The sequence below is a fragment of the Amia ocellicauda genome, chromosome 10 (genome assembly GCF_036373705.1).
Source record: "Amia ocellicauda isolate fAmiCal2 chromosome 10, fAmiCal2.hap1, whole genome shotgun sequence".
In the NCBI taxonomy this organism is placed as follows: domain Eukaryota; kingdom Metazoa; phylum Chordata; class Actinopteri; order Amiiformes; family Amiidae; genus Amia; species Amia ocellicauda.
In genome coordinates, this window is record NC_089859.1 from 29,663,660 (window position 1) to 29,680,875 (window position 17,216).

A 17,216-nucleotide genomic window follows, 5' to 3' on the forward strand; every position below is an offset into this window, starting at 1 on the left:
TCACAACCTTGAAATAGATGCCATGAACCTTTGTTTCTCTGCAGAGCTCATTGAGTTTTTCCCGCCAGATTAAAGCAATACTCTGAGTGATGCTTAGCCTTGTGTATTTATAGATTGTTCACTCCTATCATTAGCAAGTATGTGAGCACTCATTCTCTGGCTCTCAGCCCTCTAGTAATTGTGTCCAGAGCCGGCCTGCATTCTTCTTTCCCTCTCTGACGGTATACACTAATTATTTTTATGCTCAGAAGCTTCTCTTACAGTTCAATCATACAATAGATTGAATTCCTTTTTTTCCTCATACTTGATTCTTAAAAAATGAGTTAAATAAATAAATAAATCTCTACTGGTCTCTGGGTTATGAATATAATATATTCAATAAATGCACTTAGAATGCAAAACCGATTTTTATTAAGATATTGAATCTCCATAACACATACTACTTGGTTACAATAAATACAAATATGTACATTCAATAGAATAAGAATTCTCCGTGATTCAGTGCTTTTTATGTTATTTAACAGTTTTTTTTTTACTTGAGAATAAATTCTGTTGATGAAGGTCTCGTATATATTGGAAACCAGTGCATAGAAATGCTATATTCATACTGATGAAGTATTTTCATCTGGCGGTCTTGGTCTTTTGCAGTCCACTCATCTTATCTCAATACAAAAATAGCTTTAACATTTACTTTTTATTATGAGTAAGTCTAGAAGATCCTTCAAAGTCTGCATATGCTACAATAATAAGGATGTCAGTTCTTTACCCTGCTCTATCTATCTCTTCATATCTAAAGTTGCACTCCTGTTGACTTTGGTTCAAATCCAGCTCAGGCCTAACCTAACAAGCTTCAGATATAGGGCAAGTTAGAGCTATGTAGAGCTGTTTACCAAATACTGTACAACAACATATAATCATTTCATATTGTTAGAGTATTGCATAAATTCACATTACCGGTGAAAAGTGTTTCCCTGATAAAGGTATTAATCAAGATATCCTGCCTCCAGTTACTGCGTTCATAAATAATATAGGCTTGTGACACAAAAAATTGATTTCTTTGAGGCAATCATCCTCTTAAGAGGAGGTGGTTCTTCTTAACCTCTTCATAAATGCCCTTCAAAGGTTTCTGAATTAAGAAAGAAACATTGTTAATAATACTGAGATGCAAGACTTTTCAATCCCATGCAGATATTTTTGATGGATTGAAGATTGTTCAATACTACTAGAATATTTACTGTTAAGCATTTTGTCTTTAACAATTGAATGTTAATATGAGATTAAATTTAATATTATTTCAGTGAATATGTTCATTGTGATCTTTGCATACATTGTGATGTTACATACTCTCCACAGAGCTATGTTGTCAATCGGGTCACTGGGTGCCCAATTAAGTCTGGGACACCTGTTTTTTTCTCTGTGTTGGTTTTAGATTTTTTCCAAATACTCCACCTGGGGAACAATTGTTTCTAAGCTCATAGGACTCTACAGCAGATAAATAAAATGTCCTCAATGAATGCAGTGCTGGATACAGGTCAAACTTAATGAAAAAGCTGTAGAATGAAGGAAGTCATTAGCTCATTGTACTGGGCTGACTCTATGTGATTTAATAAAATGACACACTGGATTGTAGCAAATGGTAAGTTTGTTCAGTGATGAGGGTCAACAGCTAAGTTCCAGGTTCTGACAAATCTCCCTTTTAATGTTTGGGGCTTTTTGGCAATTAGAACAGCCACTACATTGTCCCAGTGTGTGTGATTTGTGGGTGGCTGCCAAGCTCCAACAGGAGAGGATAAGGTCAAGGGACGAGGTTCCAGTCTTGATATCCACAAGCACCATCTGTCCACAGACATCGTCTACAATTCCTGTCCTTCATCAAATATCCAGCAGTCCTTAAACTTCTAAGTGGCTCATTTTACATGTTGTGAAGACAATGTTTCCTGGCCTCTCTGTCAAATATTTTATTTCCAGATTGATTTCCCCATTGTTTTCTGTAGTGAAATCCATACTTCCTGGTCAAAGCTGAAGCTAACAATAAATAAAATTGCCTCTTTCTTATATTGTTTATTTTGCAATATGTTTTATTTTTAACAAACAATTATGTAATTTGTAAAATATTTCTATTCAAAGGTAGTTATAAAGACTATTGGGTACACTTTGGATCATAAGCAGCTGCTACAGAATAATTTACCAAAGGCCCTCAGGTTTACAACCCCATTACAACAACAAAGCACAAGGAGGTTCAGTAACTTTCTCAGAGAAGTATGCAGGTTTCTGGGCCTCAAGCAGGAACCTCCTGGTAATGAGCCCTTTACCTTAACCACTAACTTTGTTTGATATGTGGTTCCCTACTATCTAAAACTACCAGTGCACATTGCTCATCAATAACTTAAAAAAACAATAGCAGCTGCGGTGTGCTGTTATTCATCTATTCCTATAACACCTATTCCATCTGGTATGTGTTTCTGTCAGCTCGTATTATTTGATTGCACTTCCCATAAATGCTTAACACAAGAATGTGTATTAAATTAATAAAAGGTGATTTGTCTGTTTTCTTTCTAGGAGGTTGATGGTTAACTTGAGGAGGTAACGCCAAGTTCGTGTAGGAGTGTTTGCTATCTCTCCATAGTCAAGCTGACGGGGACATTTATCACTACCTGGATCATTAGCCACCAACGGAACCCAGTTCGACATCTGATAAGAAGGGGGAAACATCAGACACAATGAAAAAAAAGTGCTCATCCAGACTTATAATCATGGAATCTTTAGATATTTTATATTTTCTCCAAAATTAAGATACATTTTAACTGATAACACGTTTCATATTGGAGTGAATGGGTCAGTTTGTTTTTTCACCAAAATTCAATTATCCTTAGTTAGCTAGCTTCTAAATGTCTCCCTTGTAACGTCATCTCAGTAATTATATTTCTTACTTCCTTTTGGACACTCAGCAACCACAAATGGTAGGCTCCATGTGGCTATGATCTTATTTTCATCATTATATTTTAAATCTAAAGGGCTGATGTCCACAGCCTTCATATTCCATGTGCTTTCTTCCAATGCAGAGGAACTGAAAACACACTTACAGTTGTCCCCACCATTTTAGCAGTCCTCATTTCCCATTTACACATTCCCTTTTCTGAGAATTGTGAACTAAACATGTGGTTCAGCTTCAAGCGTCGAAAGGTGAAGATCTCCACCTTGACATTTCTGTTCCTTCTTCTCACCCTGACTACGTTTCTGTTCAGCTACACCCACAACGATCCCTTGTCAATTTACTTTAATCTCCTTAAACTGTCTGGAAGGCTCACCGAAAACAGCTTTCCCAAAAAGCCCTGTGCTTGCAAACAGTGCATTTCAGAGCCAGTCGTTGTCCCCTGGTTTGATGAACGCTTCAATCAATCCATACAGCCCTTGATGTCATTGAAGAACAACATGCTTTCGGAGGACACCTTCAAATGGTGGCAGGTAAGTGGCTGTTGCTGACAGACCAACTGACTGAAACTTTAAAAACTTCAGCAACATATTGTATTTACCTAAATGTGTGTTTAAAGCAGTTTAAAAACATAAGAACATAGTTGGGATTTTCTAGTGAACACAAGATATGTAATCCAATCATGATATTCTGTCTACACTAGATAACAGATTGCTGACAGCAGTCTAAAATGTATCTTGGCAGAAGGAAATATGTTTCATCCTAGTCTAGTCTAAAACTAGATTCACACATGACTTAGTAACAGCTTGTTAACTGGTGACTGTGGAATTCTTACTCATTCCTCTTAAATTTAGCCTTGTGTGAATTGTCCCTTTTCTTTTTCTACTTCGTACATTTTCCAAACTATTTCTTTACAGGATTTAAGGATCTTTTGTCAAATGTAATGTTGTCCTCTGAGAATTTACAATATTGGTGTTCGGCTGATATTGATATAAGTATTTCTAGGGTATTCTCCTCAAAAATACAGTGTGAAAATGTGACTAAAAAGGAATGCTTTGGAATGACACATTGAATAGACAAATGCAGAATGCACATTAGTGAAGAGAAGAAATATTAATGTCTGGTTCCATATATCTGCAATTGTTTTGATGAAAACTAATACTGTCATCAGTTTCAGAACAACTCTGATGAGCACTAGATTATTATCACTCTGAATCATACTTAGGATGTCTGAAAAGATTTGTGGCAAAGCTTTTAATTAAAGCAATATGTAAACCATGGCGTAATGCTTTTCCTGTGTGGTACGTCATACTTTAAAGATTTTTGTGAGACACCAAAGGGTCATGCTCTGTCATTGTTAGTTTAGAACATACTCTTGTCAAATGAAATAGACTGCCTGGCTTATTATGACAAATGATTCAACACATCTCATAATGAAATAAACCAGGACAACGGTGACAATTAATCTAGAGGTGCAGAGATCAAAGACAACCAGGCTAGGTCTGGCTTAAAAGACATGTCACAATTACCATATCCAATTTTGAGGTAAAATTCCAATTTCAGGGAGCTTATTTATGGTGTCATTTTGAATCAAAAATAAAATCTTCCAACTCCTGCTTTGATGAAACAGCAGTGCTTGTGGTCCCATGTGAGATAACCTTCTGCCTTACCTCTTTCTTCATAGTCAGATTAGGAAACCGATCAACTTGATTTCTGAAATAAGTACTCTGGAATTGCATTAAGAAAAAGAAGTATAGCCTTCTCTTACAGTGAATAGACTGTACCTGCTTGCTTTGGGGCAAAAGCAGCTCTGGATCATCTCCAAATTCAACTATTAGTCACGCATCCTGTTTTTCCCTATGGCAACAAATATGTTTATCTTACCTATTTGTCATGTTTTATGCCTTCTTCTGTTTCCGTCTCTATATCCTGCTCCCTATTCTGTTATTTTTCTTATAATTCTGTCATCTGGCCCTGTCACCAGCTCTTCAGTGCCTTTGTGTTACTTTGCCCAATGTAGAACCTTCATTACCTCCATCTGCTTGTTTGGATTGCGTTTTGGACTTCCTTTTCTGCTATGAGGTTGTTGTACCATCATAATACAAACAACACACAGAATGCTGTACTTTGACTTGCCACTCAAATGTGACTGAATGCAAATATAGTATGAAAAATCTTATGATTATTAAAACTTTTACTTCTCTGAAAAAGTCTCTGCCAGGGGTTTTACATCACACACCGTGTTTTAAATGTATGTGAGTTAAATGAACCCTTTCCTGAGCAACCTTTGCACTGCAGGCAAGCTTTGACAAAAAGCCCTGACCACCTGAAATGAGAGAAATCAGCAGTCACATGCATCCTTGCATTCGCATCAGAGAGTGTGTAGTTTACAGTGCATTTTAAACCAGTTAGTGGAGAAGCAGTCCTGTGTTGAAGCATTGTTTTTTGCATTGTTTTTACTCGCTCCAGAGGCTACAGTTGGAAAAGAAACCAGCCAATTTCTCTGAGGTAGTGCTGAGGCTGTTTGAGATCATCCCTGGAGAAGAGGTGTACGCAGACTGGAGCCCTTCCCGGTGCCGGACCTGTGCGGTTGTGGGAAACTCTGGTAATCTCAAAGGATCTGGCTACGGCGCCCATATTGACTCACATGACTTCGTGATAAGGTATTTGCGTAACCATATTTTAGGTTGGCTTGCTGCTTTCATAGACTTATCTACATATCAAAATAGCTCAGAACCTGAAAACATTCACCTAAGTGAAAGGTTTGGGAGGAATTGGTTGGTTGCCTTTTTTTGACCTCCATTTTGATAGGCTTGCTGACTACCAAAATAGTGGCCTTTGAGCTTCTCCAAAGGTCAGCTGGTCTTGTGTTGGAAACAGGAAAAATATGCAGACATGCGTGTCAGTTTCCATATGTGTTTGAATAGCCACTTTTGCAAAATACTAAATCCTAGTTTGCAAGTTATTAAGGTTTTATTTACACATACTTGCATCAGTCTTTGGAAATACAATGAAGGGTATATGGTGTCAGTTTCCTGTTTTACTCTAATTTGGTCAATGAGTGGAAATGCAGAATATCCATGATCACACAATAAGCATCCAGAGCACAGAGCACAGTGCACAGTTATACTCAGTTACACACTTTTCTATTTTAAAAAATAGAAAAGTGGGAACTGACACTGAGTATTTATGTTTAAACTTTTTTTTCCAATAGGCAGCCATTGAATCTTGAAAAGCTGAACTTTTCAGCTCATCATTACAGAATCGTTTAAGCAGTTATGGGTAGTTCTAAAAAATACGGAAAGGAAAGCAAATTAAGGTGACCCTTGGCTAATGTAAGAATTCATGCTATTCTGTCTTCTTCAAATTCATTCAAGCTTGCATCCTAATGAATTACTGCAATTCGGACCTGAGGAAACACATCTAGTAACTCATAAGTCACACCTGTTTTCCTTGTCAGCGGGTGCTTCATCACTGGCTGTACTGCGTGCGTCTCTAAACTATTCCATCCACTTTGCTACACCTGTCTGCTTCTCTGCCTCCCACACTGACAGCCACATCCATTGCACAGCGAATGACTGTCACAGGCATATGCTGTTTGAAAATAAGTTAATTGTATTATTTCAGTTTCTTTTTCAGAAGTGAACGCACATTGATATTAAAACTTTCTCTGGCAAAACACATTTAGCACTGTAGCACTGAATTGTGATTATAATGTCTCATTTCCCCATACACAAAGTGCTTTTCAACCATCCTATCACTACAATGCTTATTTTCAATGGTATGCACAAGATCGAAGGATAGTTTTACTTTTCATTTTTGGCAACTCAAGCAAACATGACAGAAGCCGCAGATTCTGATAGTTTTGTTAATGCAAAGGCAATCATTGAAGACATTATTTGCAGGAAAAAAATTATTTCCCACTAAAAGTTCTCATTTAAGTAAGCTCATTAATGTACATAAGCAGAAATTATACTTTTTTTTGGCAAGCAGCATATTCCTCTTTGTAGATGGAATTTGTAGATAAAGAAAATGAACTTCAAAGCTTGTCCTTCCTTTATCAAAGATTTATCTTTATTTACACATTTGTAAAAAGACTTACACATTTAAAAGTAGAGCAGTAGAGCCTTTTATCAAGGGAAAAAGATCAAAATGATGCTCCTGTATAAGTATTAGATAACTGCTATCAAGAATTAACTTAATGCTGTTATTAGTATCTTTTCAATTGGAAAGATTTATTTTAATCCCACTCATAGTTCATCTTGTTTTATGTCTGATGAAATTACTCTTTCGTATTAAAGAATTCCAAAAGTTAAAATCCATAAAAGAACTGTATTAATTAACACATTTGAGTTTGTAATAGAATAATGATGTACATATCACATCTAAGGTTAAAGCGTATTACTTTAAATTGGATTTCCTATTGATCTTTTTAATGAGCAACCAGCTATTGCTACTTTTTTAATAAACAAGAGTCTAAAAGAACATTTCTCTGAATGACCTTGACAACAATCACCACAGGCCTATGTTTGCCTGGCAGTCTCTCTCTCTTTCTCAATTGAAATTGAGAAATTGCTTTCTATTTCAAATGAAATCACAGCGCATGTTCTCGAGAAAGCTTTAAGCAATTAAAATCTGTGTGGTTTCAGTCAGGTCATTTGAACCTTATTTTAGGAAGACATATTTACATAACTCCTATCCACTCCGTCTTTTTTCATATGCCAGGATTTGCAGTCAGGCATTGTAGCTCAAAATTAACTTCATTGTAAGTCTCCGCTGGCAATTGGAAAAGGTTAATTGAGATCGTTAGCACTCTAGCTACTGTGCATCAATAATGCAAGCATACTTAAACTTGTTGACATGTGAATGTGTTGAAATGTGTGGTAATCATTCATTTACAACATGGTTACTTAAATAATAGGGAGCTTTATGATCATTATTGTTGTTCTGGATGTTTAAAAGTTTAGAAGCGAACAATTATGTATGGTGGTTTTCAGTCACCAGTATCAGTTTCAGAGACAGTTACACATTCTGTATCATAACTTGGGTAAAGATAAAAAATGATTCAAAAGTGCCTGAGTTTACATGAGTTTGTGATGCAGATAAAACACACATTACTTCTGATAAACCAAAACCAACATGCTTCAGAACAGTAGCTTTCTCATTTGTATAGCAACTTTAAAATGCTACCTAAACTGGAGAACTACTATTTTCTCACAATAGACAGCCCAAAGCAAATTCTTAAAAACAAATGCAAATGCTGGAATCTTCATGGTGACACACGAAGCTCTCCTCACAATATTTCGAGTAATTCTTTCCTAAATTAGCCAGACAGGGACGTGTTTAATCATCCCCTCCGGTATATTTTAACACCCTCTGCTGGTCAGCTTCAGCACTAAAGGCTGCAACTAGCAGATTTGGAGTGCAAGGCATTGTTGGGTGGGGGGCGGGGGGGCAGCCTTATGGACTTTGGCTGGACTGTGTGGACAGAGTGGCCAGTGTCCATCATAAATAGTTGAAGTATGGCCTATTGCGTGTGTGTGCTCTGTCCTGCATGTCCCCACCTCCGTGTGTTCTTTAAACTATTGAAACCATACAGTGGCAACTCCTGTGTGTTACTTTATATATGCATCTCCTCTAATGAGACAGACACCAGGAGAAGGTCAATGTCCAACATGACTCTCTGCTACGGTCAATATATTACACATAACCACAGACTGATTCTAATAGAGAACAAAGAGTTATTCTTATCAATTTTGACCATGTGTCTGTTTCCTTATCACTGTCAATCCAGTCAGTGTCACTCTTCCCCAGTTTTCACTGGAGTCTGAAGCACAACAGCTGCTTAACTTCCTGAAGAGCACTCCCGTGGGCCTCAGATAACCATTACTGGGTCAGAGCCTCCCATTACCATTCAAAGCACTTGACTAACGCTCAGCAAGTCCATGTAGAAAGTGGTTGTAAAGAAAGCTTTTTCTCCCCATTGTACATACTGTGGGTATCTTTTCCAGTTTGAGGTCATATAACTTAAAATTTAAACATGTTTTTCTATGTGGTTGCTTATTACCAAATGCTACACTATCAGAATCATGTGTATTCATGGCAATACAATCATGAAAACATGGCCATAAATAATACAAGCTCTGTATGTGTTCACAATTAAGTAATTTGGATGTTGAATACTCAGAACCTTCCTGTATCACTCTGTTATTCTCCTAATGAGTCTAGAGGTCACTGAGTTTTGGATTGACTGAATTTCCCATACACATTTAAACAAGTGACACAACATAAATGCTGCTTTTGTTTGCTTGTTAACGTACCATGCACCTCACCCCTGGAAAAATATGTATTTATCTTTGAGCCACCAAAAAAATAGAAACAATCACACTGTTTGATGTTACCAAACACCTGTGTTAAAACATCCTGTTGAACCAGAGTTACTAGCCTCAGCTGAGTTATGCAGCTCTCTCTGAAGATATACTAATTAACTGTTGTGGTCACACATTTTCTGTTAGTGACAGCTCAGCTTACTCATTTAAAGATTCAGGCCTAGGTAAATATCATGAAAAAGAAGGAACATATTTTAAAGTGTATGCTATATTAAGTCTCTTTGCATTTCACGTGTTTTAACAAGTCTGTCAATGTCTAATTAAATGCATAGGACTTAATTGCCTCCACATTTTATAGCTGAGAATGGAAAAGGCTGAAGATATAGACAACCAGAAATGGGCGAGTTGCAAGAAAGAGCTAAATACTGACACACACACACACACACACACACACACACACACACACACAATTAGCAACTTGTTATTCCTTCTTTGCAAATGTAGCATTTTGTACATAGTTGTAAACTGTACTGTCATTAATATCCACGCTGTCTTGATGGCCAAGAAATTGTTTTGATGTATAATTTCATATAACAAATATAGGTAAAAGCATAGTTTTAAATGTTGCCTCTAATCTCTTAATAACTTATTGGTTGCAGAATGAACCATGCTCCGACTTCTGGATATGAAACAGATGTTGGAAGCAAAACAACTCATCACTTCATGTACCCAGAAAGTGCCAAAAACCTGCAAAACACAACCCACTTGGTGTTGATTCCCTTTAAAATACTTGATCTGCAATGGTTAATTAGTGCGCTTACCACAGGAACTATCAAGCAGTAAGTAATGGAAAACACTAATATTTTGTGTCATGTATAGGGGGTGGGAGGTGTATTTTAAGGGAAGATTCATTAAAAAGTTTGCCTACCTCTATTTGAATTTACCTGTGAAAACAATTTAATATCTTCTCACAAGCACCTGAACATGTGCAGAATTAGCCCAAAGTGTTAAATTCACTGTTTCAGTCCTTCCCAACCCTCCAATGACTGATTCAACTGAGAAGCAAAGAAACTTCAACTTTGGGGTGCTAAAGTTGATGCCATTTGCATACATCTTAGCTCACGAAATGCACAGAAGGACATTTTTGGAAAGCAAATCAACTAAAATGCTTTAGATTTGGTGAAAATTTGTTTAGGCTTAGCTATATATAGCATGACTAAATATGTTGTTTTTTACTTCGCATACCTTTGATGTTGAGCTTCATAACTGAGGAGAACAAATTAAATACCATCTTTGGGATTATGGTCAAGATTATTTCCATCAATATCCATTTGAGAAGCATGAAGCTGTTTTCCATTCTATATACTGTCATAAAGTCAGGTCTTTTCATTAAAATCAGTGAATATGGTCAGTAAAAACTATCTTTTAAATGTTCTTCTATTTTTTTAGTATACACTCACCTAAAGGATTATTAGGAACACCATACTAATACTGTGTTTGACCCCCTTTCGCCTTCAGAACTGCCTTAATTCTACGTGGCATTGATTCAACAAGGTGCTGAAAGCATTCTTTAGAAATGTTGGCCCATATTGATAGGATAGCATCTTGCAGTTGATGGAGATCTGTGGGATGCACATCCAGGGCACGAAGCTCCCGTTCCACCACATCCCAAAGATGCTGTATTGGGTAGAGATCTGGTGACTGTGGGGGCCAGTTTAGTACAGTGAACTCATTGTCATGTTCAAGAAACCAATTTGAAATGATTCGACCTTTGTGACATGGTGCATTATCCTGCTGGAAGTAGCCATCAGAGGATGGGTACATGGTGGTCATAAAGGGATGGACATGGTCAGAAACAATGCTCAGGTAGGCCGTGGCATTTAAACGATGCCCAATTGGCACTAAGGGGCCTAAAGTGTGCCAAGAAAACATCCCCCACACCATTACACCACCACCACCAGCCTGCACAGTGGTAACAAGGCATGATGGATCCATGTTCTCATTCTGTTTACACCAAATTCTGACTCTACCATCTGAATGGCTCAACAGAAATCGAGACTCATCAGACCAGGCAACATTTTTCCAGTCTTCAACTGTCCAATTTTGGTGAGCTTGTGCAAATTGTAGCCTCTTTTTCCTATTTGTAGTGGAGATGAGTGGTACCCAGTGGGGTCTTCTGCTGTTGTAGCCCATCCGCCTCAAGGTTGTACGTGTTGTGGCTTCACAAATGCTTTGCTGCATACCTCGGTTGTAACGAGTGGTTATTTCAGTCAAAGTTGCTCTTCTATCAGCTTGAATCAGTCGGCCCATTCTCCTCTGTCCTCTAGCATCAACAAGGCATTTTCGCCCACAGGACTGCCGCATACTGGATGTTTTTCCCTTTTCACACCATTCTTTGTAAACCCTAGAAATGGTTGTGCGTGAAAATCCCAGTAACTGAGCAGATTGTGAAATACTCAGACCGGCCCGTCTGGCACCAACAACCATGCCACGCTCAAAATTGCTTAAATCACCTTTCTTTCCCATTCAGACATTCAGTTTGGAGTTCAGGAGATTGTCTTGACCAGGACCACACCCCTAAATGCATTGAAGCAACTGCCATGTGATTGGTTGGTTAGATAATTGCATTAATGAGAAATTGAACAGGTGTTCCTAATAATCCTTTAGGTGAGTGTATATACAGGTGGGAACAGTGCTCATACCATAATTCGGCTATTGTATCCTTATTGGGAGGACTATATATTTAATGTTGTGTTTGTGGTTGTAAATGGACAGCTGCACATACAGCATATGTGTGGATGCTATAAAAATGAAGACAGTAAACAGAGAAATGGAGCTGTACAAATACTCCAACAGTGCAGAACAACACATTATGTCTGGATCCACTGGGGATGATAGGGCTTATTCTTCACCCTAATTACACCATACATTATAAAAAGGAAGAAGTTCCCACATAATATTGGTAACAGATGGTATTTATTGTTCTCTTTATTCAACAGTACATACATGCCAGTTTTATCCAAGATTAACATCAACAAGGAAATGGTAAGTGTTTTTTACTAGAAGCTTTACTGTTGTGATTGTGTTTTCTTTTTCTGAACAATTCCCAATAAAAATCTTAATTAAAGTACCTGTTCACTATCCAGTTTTTTAAAAGTAAAATGTCCCTGTATTCTTTAGTTAGAAAAGGTGAGGTTGGCTATGTGGGGGATCTGTCTCTGGCTGTAAAAGCTTGTTACTGAACTGTAGGGACCACCTGTACACGAGTCTGAGACACACCTCACGTGTTCAGCAATGTACCTACTTAAATGGTTTTGTTTTCATGCAGGTATTAGTTTACAGTCCCACCTTCTTCAAGTATATTTTTGACTCCTGGCTGGAAAATCATGGCAGATACCCTTCTACTGGTTTCCTTTCATTGATGTTTGCTGTTCATGTATGTGATGAGGTAAGTTATTACACATAGTTATTTTAAATGCTGACAGTATGCAGATCAATGGATACAGCTGGCACGTACAGGTCTAAGAGAATAGAAACCATTTAAAAAAAATATTTGGTAGCTGTGCAGCATTCTGGAAACCCGTAGGGCATATTTTTATCAACAGATAAAATTCCTATGTATGTTCCTTAGTCTGAAAATGCAGTACAAACACAAAACTGGTAGCATACCGACCTCTAGTGGCAGTATCTTTCAGTGCAAGTATATGTGCAATGTGTCAAGTTCATATTTACCATACACTATATTACAGTTACGTCAGAGGAAGATGGGCTTTTTCATATAGGTTTCATGTATGTATAATTCTGTGTTTGCTTTCTATTTTTAGGTTAACATTTTTGGATTTGGTGCAGACAATAAAGGCAACTGGCACCATTATTGGGAAAATAACCCCTCAGCTGGAGCCTTCAGACACACAGGAGTCCACGATGGGGATTTTGAATATAATGTCACCATGACACTGGCTGATGTTGGAAAAATTAAGATATTTAAAGGGAGATGATACGCGAACAGCTTGGGTGACTGTTCATGAAGAAAAACTTGAATTCGGCGACAACAGTTTGTGAGATAAAGAAGCTCTTCACAACAAAGAGTAATGCAGTAGTAGCTCTCCTGTGGAAGAATTGATTTTCATGATTTTTCTAAACCATGCTGAACATGCACAATGTCTCAAGATTGAAGTGAATACTATTGCTAGTCGAACAAGGGGATGTATATTTCTTGATTATTGTGATACTGATTTTCTCCACAAAATAACTCAGTGACAACTCCAGGTGACACTAGGAATTTAAGCAACTTTACTCTGCCATTATGTCTGTGTGGAGGATGGTGGGTAATCTGACAGTAATTGTGTCATGGGCAAAATGTTGGTGTCTCAATGACTATAGGGAAATTAAGACGATTACGGGAAACCTTTCTTGTAACTCATAGATTTGAGCTCTCTTTTCACTTTTTATATTGTTTTTATCATTGCTGATTACAAAATATTAGGTTTTTATAAATTATTTTTTAAGCCAAATTTTGTACAGCTGTTGTTATTTTACCAAATATATTGAACACTATAACCAAGGAAAAGGTGTTGTAATGGCAGGTGTTTGACAGGGTCCACCAATGCTTTAAAAATATTTTTTTTGTTTATTTTATATTTTTGTTTTATTTGTTTTTCTACTGGGATGGGTAGTGGGTTAGATGATCAAAACTCAGAGTTGTGGATGTTGCTTTTTTGAAGGGGCTTCTGAGTTGGACTGAGTCTTCAAACCGAGTTCATCTCCCAGAATCCTGAAGAAAATATATTGGACACCTTGGAATTTGATCGTGTCTAAAAACCTAATTTTAAGAGATGATTCAGAGGTTCATTTTAAATTCGTGATTACGTTCACACTATTCTTTAGCTTTTGACTTTTCATTATGTGGAAAATCTAAGAAATCCAATATTCAGAGGTGCAATGGGTAAAGCATTGTTTTTCAAATAAATTGGGTATCTATTTAAAATAATTAAAATGTACCTTTTAATTGTGATGTATAGTTAGGGATTGCTAAAATTGACATCAATAGTATTTGATCCAGTCCAATTCTGAAGCGCGCGAACAACCTTAATACTGCAAACAAAGGGAATTATTCCCTTGAAAATTGATCTTGTTTAAGTGCTCTTGCTTTTGGCTCCGAATGCCGGATTGATGTCATGCTTTCTTATGTATCAGATTGTGAAGTCTTAAAGATTCCAGCGAGCAGTGGGCTAAATTCATCAGATCATTCACACTTTGATGTCTTCACTGGCAGTGTGCATGTTGAATGGTTATTGTAGAGTGTAACATTTTGCACTGAAGACTTTGTCCCCCCTGTTGTGAAAATGTAATATGATATTCACAGTGTGTAATCGATCGATTCCTTGACTTTTACAGGCCAAATTCAGCCTATTCTAGCTCTCATGATGGCAGCTTCTTAAGCGACATTCAGTCACCGCTTGTGTGGGGTCTGTGTATTACCTGTATTTGAATTGCACTTTGAAAAAACTGCAAATGTTGTGATGACTGTGATTTCTAGAGATATCATAGTGTTATGTTGCTGATGTTTATGGACTTGCAACTTCTGTCATACTGCAAGTTTGAGCTTTTAATTCTGTGCTGGTTTTGACTAGAAAGGTCTAGAAAGTAGTGCACGAGGTCTCTGCCATTCTGTGAGCATTTGATTGATTGATTGATTGATTGATTGTCTAGTCTCGCAACCCCCTCCCAAGTTATCTATTCCAAGACTACCATATCTTTATCTTAAGTTATCATTTGAAGAGGAAATTACAAGTTGAAAAGGAAAAAAGGTAAGTATCCTAAGGGAGATCCCCAAAGCCACAAATATAGTTAAAGTAGACAGATAAGCATTTAAATTAAATGTCTTGCAGTGGGAACTGAGAGCTGTCCACTGCTTTATGAATGTAAAGATATGAAATTGGGGGGAAATGTATTGTCCCTGTGTTTTTTTTTTTTTTACAATAACCTAAATCTGTATTATAAAAATGCCTGTGGACATCACTTTTCTGAAGCAGAAAACTAAGGGGGCTGTGAGAAACACTAGCAGTTAGGAAACAGCTAGTGCCAGACTACCCTACCTAGAACAACATTGGGTACGGTTAGTGTTGATCTGGGTCTGTGATACCAGCCCTATGTGTGCTAACTGAAGCAGGCTCCTAATATGATCTGCTATTAGAAACTCTATGGAGATCATCTGAGTCACATTGGCTTACTATTATGAAGTGCCTTATTAATATCTGATGTGAGTAATGTATGTGCCTTCAAAACCTTTTTGTCACTTTCTACATGAAGAAATCTAGTTTTACTGAAAAGTTATTTATTAATTTGTCACAGCAATGAATACTTCTACGAGTTTGAGACAACAGGCAAAGCTTTTTTAATACACCTCTCCATGTTGAGTTCACAGAGGCTTCAATTTGTTGCATTCCCACATCTAGAGTAAATTCAAAGGACACACACACATGCATATATGTAAGGGGAATACGCTACATTTAATTGCACCCACAGTATAATTATCCTCTGTGTAATGACACAGCACCAGTTTGAATCTGATGATACATTTACAAAACTTGTTGAGCATTAAGTATATCTGTGATATATAATAAGCTGTGAAAAATCCCTCAGAATGAAGCATAGTATAATAATAATAGTATTTGGTTTAACTAAAATAATTTAATAAAACTTAATTTCACAATATATTTAAAGTATATCTGTAAGCAGTCTTATGAGATAATCAGTTAATCAATTGAGTGAATTATTTCCAGTGTTAATTTTTTTAATAAGTATTCTTTCTCAAATGTACCACCTAGTGAATAAACCCTAATAAGCGAATTAATGCTTTAGAATTGGGTGTGTCTAGCCAGTAATATAAATATTTTAAACTGTGAGACATGCCAGTGGAATTTGAATGGGTATTAATGAGTATAAACTAAGTTGTCAATTTGTAATCCTTCCTAAGCATATGCAAAACCAGGGTTCGAATTACAGGGGGGGATTTAGACTTGGACACCCCCGAAAGAGGTAAAAACAACAGGCTGGGGGGCTCGAAACATTTATATAACGCAAGCGCTAGCGTGATGGAAACACAGTCTGCACCGCCCCCCCCAATACCACCGTGGACGAAACACCGTCTGCACTCCCCCCCCCCCAGCAACGCAGATGACACTCCATCAGAACCAACCCCCCCATTTTGGTTTATTGTACACATCCCTGAACTGGTAACAGTAAAGTAACAACTTCTTATATCACAGGGAAGAGGAATAAATATCTCTTTTAATTGTTGTCCATTGTCCTACTGGAAAGGATTATCAACAGGTATGCTAGTAAAACAGCTGTAGAAATCAAAGATGTACAAAGGTTTTCTACAGACTGGTATGTACTCTTTAAGAATAAAATTGTTAATAAAGTTGTGAGTTTTCATTCTGTTCAAGATGCTCTTTTGATAAACCCTCTTAAAACTGAAAGTCATTTTAAACAGTAAGGGTTTTTGCTCTGTATGCTTTCTTATTTCCCCTTTACTCAATGTGCCTTCAACTTCTTAAACTACTGTGTGATAAATATTTGATTGCGTTATTAAATTGTGTCTTCTTGTAGTGGATTTATTTCATGCTGGTGGTTTCTGTTATGTTGCTTTTAAAAAAGCAATTATCTATATAATGTTAAATTATGGGTTACTTGATTAAAGTTCTTTAATGGACAAGAAAAAAGCCTTGTTTGGTGTTTTAAGTGCCTTCTATGCTGTAAGTATCTTGGCAGTTAACCATGGGTCACAGATTTCAGAAATGTACGCTCATAAATATAAGGGTAAGAGATAAGGGTAATAATTTACTGAGGGGCCGATGGACCATACAAAGCCCTAGCTATCAAACTCAGATTTTTAGTCTGCATGTGAAAATATACAGCTTCTTGTTCTCTTGCAAGATCTTTATTATGTC

General features: G+C 37.1%; 1 protein-coding gene across 1 annotated transcript in view; it reads left to right on the top strand.

Moving 5' to 3' along the window:
- The window catches only part of LOC136760445 (CMP-N-acetylneuraminate-beta-galactosamide-alpha-2,3-sialyltransferase 1), a 42,587-nt gene extending 25,599 nt beyond the window's left edge, over positions 1–16,988 (top strand). The window contains exons 3-8 of the mRNA XM_066715852.1: positions 2,560–3,465; positions 5,402–5,595; positions 9,921–10,100; positions 12,261–12,306; positions 12,590–12,709; positions 13,086–16,988. Of these exons, the coding sequence (XP_066571949.1) occupies positions 3,157–3,465; positions 5,402–5,595; positions 9,921–10,100; positions 12,261–12,306; positions 12,590–12,709; positions 13,086–13,259 (1,023 nt within the window). The 5' untranslated portion in view covers positions 2,560–3,156 and the 3' untranslated portion in view covers positions 13,260–16,988. The remainder of the gene's footprint in view (positions 1–2,559; positions 3,466–5,401; positions 5,596–9,920; positions 10,101–12,260; positions 12,307–12,589; positions 12,710–13,085) is intronic.
- The last annotated feature ends 228 nt before the right edge of the window (positions 16,989–17,216 follow it).